Source organism: Notolepis coatsorum (assembly GCF_963971535.1).
Source record: "Notolepis coatsorum genome assembly, chromosome: 9".
NCBI lineage: Eukaryota > Metazoa > Chordata > Actinopteri > Aulopiformes > Paralepididae > Notolepis > Notolepis coatsorum.
Window position 1 is genome coordinate 66,516,852 of NC_140173.1, and position 15,366 is coordinate 66,532,217.

The following is a 15,366-nucleotide window of genomic DNA, read 5'->3' on the forward strand; positions in this document are numbered from 1 at the left end:
AACCTTATCACCCCTGCTTTGTTGTAAGTTCTCCCCATGAAGTCATGCTTATGCTTGCTACAAGACACTGCAGCCATTCATTATACTCAGAAAATGAGCAGGGGTGATAAGGTTTGCAACATCCAAGGTCAGCATGTTCCTGGGAGAGGGGCCTCGGGTCTTCCGGATGCCCATATAAAACTTGACCCAATCAGAACTATCCTCCCAAAACTAAACGAACCAATGATACATCTCTATTCCATATGTTTATAAACTAATACACTTACTGTAGCTTTTTTTTTTTTTTTAAGTTCTGTGAGTCATGTAACGCCTTCCGTTTTGTAGGAGACGGGGGCAGCAAATATATATCTGAAGTCTAATTTTTCTCCAAGCTGCTTTCTCTAAACAAGAAGGCTGTACACGTTGCCTTGATGTATGTGATTACAAAAAAAACAAAAAAACAAATTAATTAGAGGGAAGTCATAACTTCATGGGTTACTTGTAGAAGGCATTTTGAATGTGAGACGCGGTGCGATCAGGAGAGGTGGAAAGACTGCTGGCCCTCGCGGGCCGCGATTAACAGTTTCTCGCGCATGATCTCTATGCTGGAGTAGTCTGGGAGCTTCAGGTAGTTGAAACAGGTCATGACTGAAGGGAGGAAGTCGTCGGGGTTCTCCGTGGACTCGAATGTCTTCCTCACAATGGTCAGAGGAGGGTTGAGACTCCGGAATCCTCCGACAGGCAGCCTGGGGCTTCCAGTGACAAACTGCAGGAAGAGCCTTTGCTGCTCGGCGTCGAAGCTGCTCAGCACTTCAAACAGGAACCTCACCATGGGGCTGTCGTGTGTGTAGCCGTGGTCGGGCCGACAGCATTCCATTAACGTCATGACGTCCCACGTCTCGGACTTGCTGCCACACAGCAGCTGGTCCAGCTCCTCTGGATAGAAGTACTGCAGATGGTGCAGGGGGAAGACAGACTCGAACCCTTCCCTGAACGACTCAAACTGCCTCGACACGCCTTCATTGAGGGTCCAGTATACCACCAACCTGAGGTACTCCTCCAGGTTGTAGATGGTGACAGGGATGTCTTTGCCCCCCTTCTTCAGATCGATGTTGGGGAACCCAATTAAGGTAAAATCCAAGCCCAGGTCCTCCACTGAGCATCCATTCATGTTGAGGCTCTCCAGGGCCTGCTGTAAGGTCTCCCTCGTCTGTGAACGGTCTTGCTCCAGCCTCTTCTTCTGGCGGATGATGTCCTCCAGGTGCTGGATGGACTTGGCCACACCAGGGTCGATGTTGACCAGGTCATGGGAGCTGATGGACGTCTCATGCATCAGCATCCACTTGTAGAAGGGCAGCCCCAGGGGCAGGTCCAGCAGTCTGAAGTCCATAATGGCTTTGGCCATCAGTTTCCCCAAGAAGCGGAACTTCATTTTGATTTTGGCAATGTGTGCTGGTTTGGTCGTCCTGCCAAAGGGAACAGCAAACAGTCCTCTGGAGCTGAACATGTACTTGGTCCCTTCTTGGCTCCCTTTAGGATTGGCCAGGGTGACCTCTTCACCCCTCCACAGGCCGAGGTCGGCCCGCTGCAGCTCCTGGGACACCAGGGCGTAGAACTCCAGGGTCGGGCCCAGACCCGTGCCCACCTCATTCTCATACTGGATCTCTAGCATGGCCCTGGGGCTGCCCAGGTCCTGCATGACCGACTCCGCCTGCTTCAGCAGCTCCTCGCGGTTTATCGTCCTCTTTTTCCTGTCGAGACATGGTGCCACCCGGCTGTCCTGAGAGTCTGATTGGTTGATCTCAGGGTTGGTGTCGAGCAGGCGCTGCATGGCCCTGTCGCGGTCGAAGGCGGTTACATAGAAGAGCATCTGCCGTGTGTCGAAGGGGAAGAAGAACGGGCAGGTCTTGCCCAGCTCCGTGAGCCAGGTGGGGATGTTGCCGGTCATGATGACAAGCGGGTCCTGCAGCTGCCGGTTGGCCTTGGTGGTCAGCTTACTGTTGATGAACTCACTGGTGGGGATGATCTCCTTACAGGCAGCACTATCATACAGGTAGAACCAGTATCTACTGATGGAGTACAGGACCCTGAGCAGCAGGTTGACCTCTAAAGAGGGGTCGTCAAAGGTTATGGTCTCTGGTGGCTCCGAAATGAGGTACGTCTCTAAAGGACTGGCGACACTGGGACACACACCATTGTGCCACAGCTCATCCTGCTTCTTGGCGTTGCGAGGCGAGGTCTTGGTGGGGGCGGTCTGCGCTCGGCCACGCTTCCCTCCCACTGCGTCTTTGCTGCCGTCCTCGTCTTCTCTCACAGGCTTATACCATATGGTGTGTGTTTTGGTCCAGATGGCCGCTTGTCCGAGCGGGTTGGCCTCGGCGTCTGTGGACTCCCTCTCCTCCTCTGCCTGGAGGCTGAACTGCTGCACGGCCTGGTACACAGTCATGTTGTAGGGCAACAGGTGGTCACCGATGTAGAACTGCAATCTGTGGCGCACGCTACCTGAATTCAGGAACTGGGCAGCCAGCGACTCGTCAATTTCATCATCGGAACCATCATCGTCGCTGTCTTCATCTTCCTCTCTGATTCGCCCGTAACGGTATCTCTCAATGGCCTGCACCAACGCCAGGGGGTTGATCTTCACTGGACCGCCCTTCCATTGCTTCACATTAGTGCAATCTGGGTGCCTTTGTAGCTGGCACTGCAACTGGTGTGTGTTAAAGAACTTCAGTGCCTGAGAGCCTCTGCTCCCATTGCCGTTGCCGCTGGGGAAGTCGTGCAATTTGACAGGGAACTGCTCCATTTGGCTCAGGCAGTTGTTCATCTTGTGCACCAAGGCCAGGAGAGGACCGTTATCAGACGGATCCAGGCGACCTGCAGGCTCCATCCCAGGAATCGGACAGCCAAAGAAGACGTGCAGGAACCTCTTGAGCCGCACATCGCGGGTGATCAAGTCCATGTCCGTGTTGGAGGTCAGGTAGATCAGCAGCTGTTTGACCAGCCCACTGTGCTGGATCTCAAACGACGACACGTCAGACTCTGATACAATACTGCAGATCTCCACCAGGCACTCCACACCACCATCCACCTGCAGGCTGAGCTGCTCGGTGGCTGTGCAGAGTCTCTGGAGTACATTCAGGGCAGGGTTGGTGCCGTCCACGTTCTCGGAGTTAAAGTAGCATTCCACAAATTTACTGGCCGTCTCTTTGATCCAGGCCTTGATCTTGTCCCTGTTGTTGGAGATGGAGTCCTTGGGTGGGGCCTGTGCCAGGCCACTCACCCCTGCCGTGCGAGAGGGCTCAGAGTTGGCGCTGTTCGTCTGGGCTCCCAGTTTACCCAATGTCTTGGGATTGAGACTGGCCAAGAAGGATGATTTGGGGGACTGAGTAGTGGTGGGGCTCTTAGCCTGATTGTCTACTTTGTCGTCATCCCTGGGAGGAGAGTACTTGGGCCATCTGGGTCCTCTCTTGGGTAGCCGTTTCCTCTTCAGGACGTCACTTAACCGCCCCTGAGGGCTGAGGTCCAGTGAGTCGTCCATGCTGTGCTGGAAGCTGGGCGAGCCCAGGTCAGGAGTGGCATTAGATGCTGCTGTAGTGGTGGCAGTGCTAATAGTTGTGGTACACAAACTGGCAGTGCCACTGGTGCAGGCCTTGGGGGGACTGGTGACCAAGAAGGTCTCCGACTCAGACAGGTTCTTCACCTGGTGCATCACGCCTTCTCTTCTGAAATAGACACTGAAGACACCAGGCAGCTTCTGCATTAGGATCTCAGCCATCTGCAGAGAACCCACTACAATCTTCAGGTCTTGGCTGGACAGCATGGAGGCAATGTGACTGTAAAGGGACACATGGGAACTGGACACAGCATGGTTCCTCAGCACATCCTTCAGCAGCTCTGCGTCGGCAAAGAAGATGATCCTGAGGATGGCTCTAAGGCACTTATGTCTGACGGCAGGGCCAGCCGAGGAGCTGTACACCTCGTACAGGACCCCAAACAGGGTCTTGATGAAGCACTTGGCCAGCTCAGGGTCCTCCTTCATCAGCTGGGCCCGCGCATCCTCCCGCCGTACCTCCTGGTGAGCCCCTGGATTGGGGTTGGCTAGAGGATTAGGTTTCCTCTGGATACCTTGTACCGTGCCTGTGTCCTCGTTGATCTGCTGCATAGAGTTGAAGTCGATGGTGTAGACTCGACTCAAGGTGGATAAGCTGATCTCGTCCTCTCCATTCTGGTGGGCCGTCTCAATAATGCGGCTGTCGCTGCGGTTGTAAGGGTGCCACAGAGCCCGGTCATCCCTCCACTGCCAGATGGATCCCTCTGTGGTCTGGGCACTGCCCTTCTTCAGCATCACATCCACAGCAAAGATGCCTTCTCTGGGCTGACAGGGCATCAGCTCACATATGAGGGAGGTGAGTTCATAGAGCTCCTGAGGGCTCCAGGGAACCAGATCAATCTGCTCCTGGCAGCTACCATTTGATGCACCGCACAGGAGGTAGCGCAGAGTCTCCGCTATGTTCTGCTTCATGAGCTGCACGGCCAGGCAGGGGCAGTTGGAGCACATGAGGGAGAACATGCGGACCACCATGATGAACATCCCAGAGCTCAGCACAGGAGGGGTGACCACAAACAGCTGCTGAATGTTCGTCAGCATGTCCCGTGAGGCCACCTGCTGCAGAAGGTTCTCCTCGTGCTGGAAGTTGTCCACCAATCTGGCGAAACAGAGACAAGTGCTTTTGACAGATTTATTATCCTGGTGAGTGAGTCTCTGAGTCAGCAGTGGCAGAGAGTCAGCAACAAAGTGGAACTCGTCTGGGGTGATGCTCTGGCAGCAGTTGGCTGCGATAGCCAGGGCGGTCCTCTGGGCGTTGATGCTGAAGAACTCCAAGTACAGCAGACAGACAGCAAGCCCACCAGCCTGCAGGATGGCTTTGCTGTGTCGCCTTGACAACATCTCCAAGGCAGTCAGTGCCTGCTCCGCTACGTCAATGAACTGGATCACCTGAAGCTTTTCCAGGAAGACAGGAATGGCATCGACCACCACAGCAGAGGATCGAGGAAGTGCCTCCATCATGTATGTGAGAGCGCGGGAGGCATGATTCATAATGTCAAAATTATGCTCCATTTGTAACAATGTGATCAGAGCGGGCACCACGCTCTTGACGGGGAATCCCCCCAGTGTCTCCTCGTTGCCCATCACCAGCAGCTGGCACATCTCAATGGCGGCTTGGAGCTGCTGGGACTCATCGCCTGTGGCCTGCAGGCCCTGCAGCAGCTGCTGAGCCTCGGAGCTGGCTCCGCTGCCTATGGTCCTGTGGAACAGCTGTGACATGCCAGGCCCAAAGAGATGTGGGGGGAGACCCCTGGCCTCCAACAGGGCCTGGAGCCTGCCCATTTCAGAGTCATCGGACTCACTCTCTCCAGAGGTGGTCATACCTACAGCTCCAGCAACTGAGCTAGACGCTGAAGCCCCCTGCGGTGCCTCGTCAGTGCGAGTGGCTGATGAGTTGGCCCCATCCTGGTTGTTGTCGGAGTCTGCCATTTTCTCCTGTCGGCGAGCTTCGGCTGCCCCGCACTTGCCCAGGCCTGAGCCGCGCTGACTGGCGCTGGCACAGGAGCCTGTGGTCTTCTGCTGCGTGCTCCGCCGAAAGCTGGGGAGCTCTGCTGGAGGAGACTCGCTGCACTTCTTAGTAGACTTCCTAAAACTTGCTAGTTTGGCCTGTAGTCCTGAGGGCCCAGGTTTAGAGGTTTCAGTCTTGGAGAATCCAGGCAGGGACAGTTTGGGCTTTGGCAGGTTGACTTTGGGGCTGAATTTTGCCCACTCGAATTTGGAAGATGCAGCAGTTTTGGCCTGCTCCTTGTCACGGGTGCTGCGGCGGGGGGAGGGGCTTGAGGCAGAGCGGGACCGGCGCGTCTTGTTCTGGTCTTTTCCCTGCTTGACCCGGGCACCCTGTGGGGCAGTGCTGTTGGTGCCTGTGGAGGAGGAAGAGGTGGAGGCAGAAGAGGAGGAGTCCGTCACGGTGCTACACCCAGCTTTGGCTGAGGCGGCCGATTTAGACGCCAGCTTGGTGGGTTTTGCTGATCTTCCCTCGGTGCGGTTGGGGAGGGACCCAGTGGCGCTTCTCAGACCGGGGAGGGAGTCCGCCTTCTTCTGTTTCTGGGTGGGAGAGGCCCCAGAGGCCCCGCTCCTCTTGCTCTGGCCTCGGCCTGTGGGCACAGGCGGCTCCGATGCCAGTGGTCTCTTCTTGGACTTAGCTGGGCCCTTCTTAGTCTCTGGGGTTTTATCACTCATTGTGCATCTTGAAACAGTACTGAACAGATAGACTAAACAACATAGATTGAGTATGATGTCATAATAGAACATTCTAGACCATTTGTGATGTCACAGTATGATGTCATAGTCAAACATTCTAGAACATTTGTGATGTCACAGTATGATGTCATAATAGAACATTCTAGAACATTTGTGATGTCACAGTATGATGTCATAATCAAACATTCTAGAACATTTGTGTATCTATTCAACAATTCTCTCTCAGAAGATCTCATTGTGCATCTTGAACCAGTACTGAACATTTGTGATGTCACAGTATGATGTCATAGTCATTCTAGAACATTTGTGATGTCACAGTATGATGTCATAATAGACCATTATAGAACATTTGTGATGTCACAGTATGATGTCATAATCAAACATTCTAGAACATTTGTGTATCTATTCAACAATTCTCTCTCAGAATATCTCATTGTGTATCTTGAAACAGTACTGAACAGTACTGAACAGATGGACTAAACAACATAGATTGAAGCCTGCATTTCTCAACCAAGGTGCCTTGCCTACCGTTTTGATGTGGATAGAGACAATACAGAGACAATACAGACCCTCTCCCATTGGCCGGCGGTGCACAGTGTCAAGGATTTCGACTGGTCATCAAATCTGGTCATCATTGGTTAATGAATGCAGAATAACACAGGACAGGCCTTATGAGCGCATCTAAATGTACAGACCACGATGGTTCTCGCCCGGCATTATAGCAAACAGTAACAAGGTCAGACAAGAATCAAGTAATCAAATGAAGCAAGGAGATAAAGGTTCTGAATACTCACGTGTTGGTTTATTTGAAAAAGGTGTACAGTACATCCATGGAGGGACTTTTAGTCTGCCAGAGTGTATATCACAGGTTTGTCAGAGCAAAATAAAAACAAAAGCTAAGCTAAGTGTATTAGTTTATAAACATATGGAATAGAGATGTATCATTGGTTCGTTTAGTTTTGGGAGGATAGTTCTGATTGGGTCAAGTTTTATATGGGCATCGGGAAGACAGGTTTCTGATGAATCGTGGCCCCTCTCCCAGGAACATGCTGACCTTGGATGTTGCAAACCTTATCACCCCTGCTTTGTTGTAAGTTCTCCCCATGAAGTCATGCTTATGCTTGCTACAAGACACTGCAGCCATTCATTATACTCAGAAAATGAGCAGGGGTGATAAGGTTTGCAACATCCAAGGTCAGCATGTTCCTGGGAGAGGGGCCCCGGGTCTTCCGGATGCCCATATAAAACTTGACCCAATCAGAACTATCCTCCCAAAACTAAACGAACCAATGATACATCTCTATTCCATATGTTTATAAACTAATACACTTACTGTAGCTTTTGTTTTTTTTTAAGTTCTGTGAGTCATGTAACGCCTTCCGTTTTGTAGGAGACGGGGGCAGCAAATATATATCTGAAGTCTAATTTTTCTCCAAGCTGCTTTCTCTAAACAAGAAGGCTGTACACGTTGCCTTGATGTATGTGATTACAAAAAAAACAAAAAAACAAATTAATTAGAGGGAAGTCATAACTTCATGGGTTACTTGTAGAAGGCATTTTGAATGTGAGACGCGGTGCGATCAGGAGAGGTGGAAAGACTGCTGGCCCTCGCGGGCCGCGATTAACAGTTTCTCGCGCATGATCTCTATGCTGGAGTAGTCTGGGAGCTTCAGGTAGTTGAAACAGGTCATGACTGAAGGGAGGAAGTCGTCGGGGTTCTCCGTGGACTCGAATGTCTTCCTCACGATGGTCAGAGGAGGGTTGAGACTCCGGAATCCTCAGACAGGCAGCCTGGGGCTTCCAGTGACAAACTGCAGGAAGAGCCTTTGCTGCTCAGCGTCGAAGCTGCTCAGCACTTCAAACAGGAACCTCACCATGCGGCTGTCGTGTGTGTAGCCGTGGTCGGGCCGACAGCATTCCATTAACGTCATGACGTCCCACGTCTCGGACTTGCTGCCACACAGCAGCTGGTCCAGCTCCTCTGGATAGAAGTACTGCAGATGGTGCAGGGGGAAGACAGACTCGAACCCTTCCCTGAACGACTCAAACTGCCTCGACACGCCTTCATTGAGGGTCCAGTATACCACCAACCTGAGGTACTCCTCCAGGTTGTAGATGGTGACAGGGATGTCTTTGCCCCCCTTCTTCAGATCGATGTTGGGGAACCCAATTAAGGTAAAATCCAAGCCCAGGTCCTCCACTGAGCATCCATTCATGTTGAGGCTCTCCAGGGCCTGCTGTAAGGTCTCCCTCGTCTGTGAACGGTCTTGCTCCAGCCTCTTCTTCTGGCGGATGATGTCCTCCAGGTGCTGGATGGACTTGGCCACACCAGGGTCGATGTTGACCAGGTCATGGGAGCTGATGGACGTCTCATGCATCAGCATCCACTTGTAGAAGGGCAGCCCCAGGGGCAGGTCCAGCAGTCTGAAGTCCATAATGGCTTTGGCCATCAGTTTCCCCAAGAAGCGGAACTTCATTTTGATTTTGGCAATGTGTGCTGGTTTGGTCGTCCTGCCAAAGGGAACAGCAAACAGTCCTCTGGAGCTGAACATGTACTTGGTCCCTTCTTGGCTCCCTTTAGGATTGGCCAGGGTGACCTCTTCACCCCTCCACAGGCCGAGGTCGGCCCGCTGCAGCTCCTGGGACACCAGGGCGTAGAACTCCAGGGTCGGGCCCAGACCCGTGCCCACCTCATTCTCATACTGGATCTCTAGCATGGCCCTGGGGCTGCCCAGGTCCTGCATGACCGACTCCGCCTGCTTCAGCAGCTCCTCGCGGTTTATCGTCCTCTTTTTCCTGTCGAGACGTGGTGCCACCCGGCTGTCCTGAGAGTCTGATTGGTTGATCTCAGGGTTGGTGTCGAGCAGGCGCTGCATGGCCCTGTCGCGGTCGAAGGCGGTTACATAGAAGAGCATCTGCCGTGTGTCGAAGGGGAAGAAGAACGGGCAGGTCTTGCCCAGCTCCGTGAGCCAGGTGGGGATGTTGCCGGTCATGATGACAAGCGGGTCCTGCAGCTGCCGGTTGGCCTTGGTGGTCAGCTTACTGTTGATGAACTCACTGGTGGGGATGATCTCCTTACAGGCAGCACTATCATACAGGTAGAACCAGTATCTACTGATGGAGTACAGGACCCTGAGCAGCAGGTTGACCTCTAAAGAGGGGTCGTCAAAGGTTATGGTCTCTGGTGGCTCCGAAATGAGGTACGTCTCTAAAGGACTGGCGACACTGGGACACACACCATTGTGCCACAGCTCATCCTGCTTCTTGGCGTTGCGAGGCGAGGTCTTGGTGGGGGCGGTCTGCGCTCGGCCACGCTTCCCTCCCACTGCGTCTTTGCTGCCGTCCTCGTCTTCTCTCACAGGCTTATACCATATGGTGTGTGTTTTGGTCCAGATGGCCGCTTGTCCGAGCGGGTTGGCCTTGGCGTCTGTGGACTCCCTCTCCTCCTCTGCCTGGAGGCTGAACTGCTGCACGGCCTGGTACACAGTCATGTTGTAGGGCAACAGGTGGTCACCGATGTAGAACTGCAATCTGTGGCGCACGCTACCTGAATTCAGGAACTGGGCAGCCAGCGACTCGTCAATTTCATCATCGGAACCATCATCGTCGCTGTCTTCATCTTCCTCTCTGATTCGCCCGTAACGGTATCTCTCAATGGCCTGCACCAACGCCAGGGGGTTGATCTTCACTGGACCGCCCTTCCATTGCTTCACATTAGTGCAATCTGGGTGCCTTTGTAGCTGGCACTGCAACTGGTGTGTGTTAAAGAACTTCAGTGCCTGAGAGCCTCTGCTCCCATTGCCGTTGCCGCTGGGGAAGTCGTGCAATTTGACAGGGAACTGCTCCATTTGGCTCAGGCAGTTGTTCATCTTGTGCACCAAGGCCAGGAGAGGACCGTTATCAGACGGATCCAGGCGACCTGCAGGCTCCATCCCAGGAATCGGACAGCCAAAGAAGACGTGCAGGAACCTCTTGAGCCGCACATCGCGGGTGATCAAGTCCCTGTCCGTGTTGGAGGTCAGGTAGATCAGCAGCTGTTTGACCAGCCCACTGTGCTGGATCTCAAACGACGACACGTCAGACTCTGATACAATACTGCAGATCTCCACCAGGCACTCCACACCACCATCCACCTTCAGGCTGAGCTGCTCGGTGGCTGTGCAGAGTCTCTGGAGTACATTCAGGGCAGGGTTGGTGCCGTCCACGTTCTCGGAGTTAAAGTAGCATTCCACAAATTTACTGGCCATCTCTTTGATCCAGGCCTTGATCTTGTCCCTGTTGTTGGAGATGGAGTCCTTGGGTGGGGCCTGTGCCAGGCCACTCACCCCTGCCGTGCGAGAGGGCTCAGAGTTGGCGCTGTTCATCTGGGCTCCCAGTTTACCCAATGTCTTGGGATTGAGACTGGCCAAGAAGGATGATTTGGGGGACTGAGTAGTGGTGGGGCTCTTAGCCTGATTGTCTACTTTGTCGTCATCCCTGGGAGGAGAGTACTTGGGCCATCTGGGTCCTCTCTTGGGCAGCCGTTTCCTCTTCAGGACGTCACTTAACCGCCCCTGAGGGCTGAGGTCCAGTGAGTCGTCCATGCTGTGCTGGAAGCTGGGCGAGCCCAGGTCAGGAGTGGCATTAGATGCTGCTGTAGTGGTGGCAGTGCTGATAGTTGTGGTACACAAACTGGCAGTGCCACTGGTGCAGGCCTTGGGGGGACTGGTGACCAAGAAGGTCTCCGACTCAGACAGGTTCTTCACCTGGTGCATCACGCCTTCTCTTCTGAAATAGACACTGAAGACACCAGGCAGCTTCTGCATTAGGATCTCAGCCATCTGCAGAGAACCCACTACAATCTTCAGGTCTTGGCTGGACAGCATGGAGGCAATGTGACTGTAAAGGGACACATGGGAACTGGACACAGCATGGTTCCTCAGCACATCCTTCAGCAGCTCTGCGTCGGCAAAGAAGATGATCCTGAGGATGGCTCTAAGGCACTTATGTCTGACGGCAGGGTCAGCCGAGGAGCTGTACACCTCGTACAGGACCCCAAACAGGGTCTTGATGAAGCACTTGGCCAGCTCAGGGTCCTCCTTCATCAGCTGGGCCCGCGCATCCTCCCGCCGTACCTCCTGGTGAGCCCCTGGATTGGGGTTGGCTAGAGGATTAGGTTTCCTCTGGATACCTTGTGCCGTGCCTGTGTCCTCGTTGATCTGCTGCATAGAGTTGAAGTCGATGGTGTAGACTCGACTCAAGGTGGATAAGCTGATCTCGTCCTCTCCATTCTGGTGGGCCGTCTCAATAATGCGGCTGTCGCTAGAGCTGCCGCGATTACCGCATTACCGCGGTATCGCTGTTACATCACGCCCACCGCAAGAGTAGGCTGAATACCGCGTCACTGCTGTTTTTTTTTTATAATAATAAAATACCCTTCTCTCGTTGGGCTTGCGGCTCTGCAGATATACCCTACTCCTCTATCGAGGTTCCAAGCGACCCTATTGGGTACCAGAAAAGTCATGTGAAACATTGCAGACCACTGATTGGTCAGAAGAGAGACGCTTCACACGTTGGATCGTCTTGCAGTGCTTTTACTTCCTGAATCTCAGCCATTGATCAGAGCTCAGTCACAACACGGCTAATATACGTTAGCTCCCACCGGAGACCGGAGTGGATTACCGACGTACCGTCGCTCCTCAGGGAACGAGGCATAATGATTTTACTGCAACGAAATGTTATAATAAAAGCCCTTCGTTCTATACACTTGTCTGATTGAAAACTTTATTAACAGACCGCAGAATGGGTACAACTTTGCACGCTCTGAGCAAAGAAAGGAACTGAGATATGAATTGAGTAACGCTTGTGCCTTGCTATGGTCCGGTAAATACGAACGTGTAACTATATAACGTAATGCCACAAAACGAATGCCTTTGTAATCATAAGTAGTAACGTTATAATAATAATAAGAAGAAGAAAGGGTCGGGGGGTAACCTGCCCGCGACACAGAGGGGATACTTCGAATCCGTGTTTCACTTTTAACGAATGCGTGCTTGCCGAATCCCAAACAATATTCATGCTGCAAAGTCATCCTCTAAAGATAGACATTTAGACTAGAGGCAGGCTATATGCTATAAAGAGTAGACTACAAAAAAAATGCATTCAAACTTTTTTTTTGTGTGTGTGTGTGTGCGGTTATTACCGCAGCGGTAGGAAATATTTCGCAAATTTGTGCGGTAAGGAAAACAGCAATACCGCGGCAGCTCTAGCTGTCGCTGCAGTTGTAAGGGTGCCACAGAGCCCGGTCATCCCTCCACTGCCAGATGGATCCCTCTGTGGTCTGGGCACTGCCCTTCTTCAGCATCACATCCACAGCAAAGATCAAAGATGCCTTCTCTGGGCTGACAGGGCATCAGCTCACATATGAGGGAGGTGAGTTCATAGAGCTCCTGAGGGCTCCAGGGAACCAGATCAATCTGCTCCTGGCAGCTACCATTTGATGCACCGCACAGGAGGTAGCGCAGAGTCTCCGCTATGTTCTGCTTCATGAGCTGCACGGCCAGGCAGGGGCAGTTGGAGCACATGAGGGAGAACATGCGGACCACCATGATGAACATCCCAGAGCTCAGCACAGGAGGGGTGACCACAAACAGCTGCTGAATGTTGGTCAGCAGGTCCCGTGAGGCCACCTGCTGCAGAAGGTTCTCCTCGTGCTGGAAGTTGTCCACCAATCTGGCGAAACAGAGACAAGTGCTTTTGACAGATTTATTATCCTGGTGAGTGAGTCTCTGAGTCAGCAGTGGCCGAGAGTCAGCAACAAAGTGGAACTCGTCTGGGGTGATGCTCTGGCAGCAGTTGGCTGCGATAGCCAGGGCGGTCCTCTGGGCGTTGATGCTGAAGAACTCCAAGTACAGCAGACAGACAGCAAGCCCACCAGCCTGCAGGATGGCTTTGCTGTGTCGCCTTGACAACATCTCCAAGGCAGTCAGTGCCTGCTCCGCTACGTCAGTGGTTCCCAAAGTCGGGGTCGCGACCCAAAGGTGGGCTGCGAGCAGCCACGGGTGGGCCGCGAGATGATTTAAAAAAAAAAAAAAAAAAAAAAAAAAAATCATTTATTTTTTATTTTTTTATTTTTATTTCTTTTTGTCAGGCCACTGAACTTAGAAGCAGGCCAGGACAGTGTTTCTAGTTGTATTCTAAAATTCTATTCTATTGTATTCTAAAATGTGACTATATGGTTTTATATTAACTTAATAAATAAACAAAAACTAAAAATCTACTTATTTCAACGAACATTTCAAACTAAATAACAGATTATGCACATAAAACGCTGAAAACAACCGAAGCAACAATAGTATTTTAATGAGGCTATGATTATTATCATTATTATTTTGCAACAAGTTAGCCCTCTCATAAATAGCACATATAAATGAATAACTAACTTGAACTAACTTAATAGGATTGAAGTGATATTTGGCTTAAAAAATCGGTCGCCTGGCAAAAAAAAAAAAAAAAAAAGCCCGACGATGTGCATTGGGCCGCGGCTCTCTGACGCCTTATTTTCTGGGCCCTGGCCTGAAAAGTTTGGGAACCCCTGCGCTACGTCAATGAACTGGATCACCTGAAGCTTTTCCAGGAAGACAGGAATGGCATCGACCACCACAGCAGAGGATCGAGGAAGTGCCTCCATCATGTATGTGAGAGCGCGGGAGGCATGATTCATAATGTCAAAATTATGCTCCATTTGTAACAATGTGATCAGAGCGGGCACCACGCTCTTGACGGGGAATCCCCCCAGTGTCTCCTCGTTGCCCATCACCAGCAGCTGGCACATCTCAATGGCGGCTTGGAGCTGCTGGGACTCATCGCCTGTGGCCTGCAGGCCCTGCAGCCTCGGAGCTGGCTCCGCTGCCTATGGTCCTGTGGAACAGCTGTGACATGCCAGGCCCAAAGAGATGTGGGGGGAGACCCCTGGCCTCCAACAGGGCCTGGAGCCTGCCCATTTCAGAGTCATCGGACTCACTCTCTCCAGAGGTGGTCATACCTACAGCTCCAGCAACTAAGCTAGACGCTGAAGCCCCCTGCGGTGCCTCGTCAGTGCGAGTGGCTGATGAGTTGGCCCCATCCTGGTTGTTGTCGGAGTCTGCCATTTTCTCCTGTCGGCGAGCTTCGGCTGCCCCGCACTTGCCCAGGCCTGAGCCGCGCTGACTGGCGCTGGCACAGGAGCCTGTGGTCTTCTGCCGCGTGCTCCGCCGAAAGCTGGGGAGCTCTGCTGGAGGAGACTCGCTGCACTTCTTAGTGGACTTCCTAAAACTTGCTAGTTTGGCCTGTAGTCCTGAGGGCCCAGGTTTAGAGGTTTCAGTCTTGGAGAATCCAGGCAGGGACAGTTTGGGCTTTGGCAGGTTGACTTTGGGGCTGAATTTTGCCCACTCGAATTTGGAAGATGCAGCAGCTTTGGCCTGCTCCTTGTCACGGGTTCTGTGGCGGGGGGAGGGGCTTGAGGCAGAGCGGGACCGGCGCGCCTTGTTCTGGTCTTTTCCCTGCTTGACCCGGGCACCCTGTGGGGCAGTGCTGTTGGTGCCTGTGGAGGAGGAAGAGGTGGAGGCAGAAGAGGAGGAGTCCGTCACGGTGCTACACCCAGCTTTGGCTGAGGCGGCCGATTTAGACGCCAGCTTGGTGGGTTTTGCTGATCTTCCCTCTGTGCGGTTGGGGAGGGACCCAGTGGCGCTTCTCAGACCGGGGAGGGAGTCCGCCTTCTTCCGTTTCTTGGTGGGAGAGGCCCCAGAGGCCCCGCTCTTCTTGCTCTGGCCTCGGCCTGTTGGCACAGGCGGCTCCGATGCCAGTGGTCTCTTCTTGGACTTAGCTGGGCCCTTCTTAGTCTCTGGGGTTTTATCACTCATTGTGCATCTTGTACAACAGTACTGAACAGATAGACTAAACAACATAGATTGAGTATGATGTCATAATAGAACATTCTAGAACATTTGTGATGTCACAGTATGATGTCATAGTCAAACATTCTAGAACATTTGTGATGTCACAGTATGATGTCATAATAGAACATTCTAGAACATTTGCGCTGTCACAGTATGATGTCATAA

At 52.5% G+C, this 15,366-nt stretch overlaps 1 protein-coding gene and 1 pseudogene across 2 annotated transcripts; both read right to left on the reverse strand.

Moving 5' to 3' along the window:
* Positions 1-514: 514 nt before the first annotated feature.
* On the reverse strand, positions 515-6,265 carry LOC311234653 (E3 ubiquitin-protein ligase TRIP12-like; the record flags this gene model as incomplete). Its single annotated transcript, XM_084321899.1, has 1 exon — positions 515-6,265. One exon carries the CDS (start codon positions 6,263-6,265, stop codon positions 515-517), a length of 5,751 nt encoding a protein of 1,916 aa, XP_084178025.1.
* A 1,601-nt stretch (positions 6,266-7,866) lies between these two features.
* Positions 7,867-15,165, reverse strand: LOC311234655 (E3 ubiquitin-protein ligase TRIP12-like; annotated as a pseudogene). Its single transcript has 3 exons — positions 13,869-15,165; positions 12,541-13,269; positions 7,867-11,587 (listed from the first exon to the last, which is right to left on the reverse strand). The product of its transcript is annotated as an E3 ubiquitin-protein ligase TRIP12-like (transcript).
* Positions 15,166-15,366: the final 201 nt, after the last annotated feature.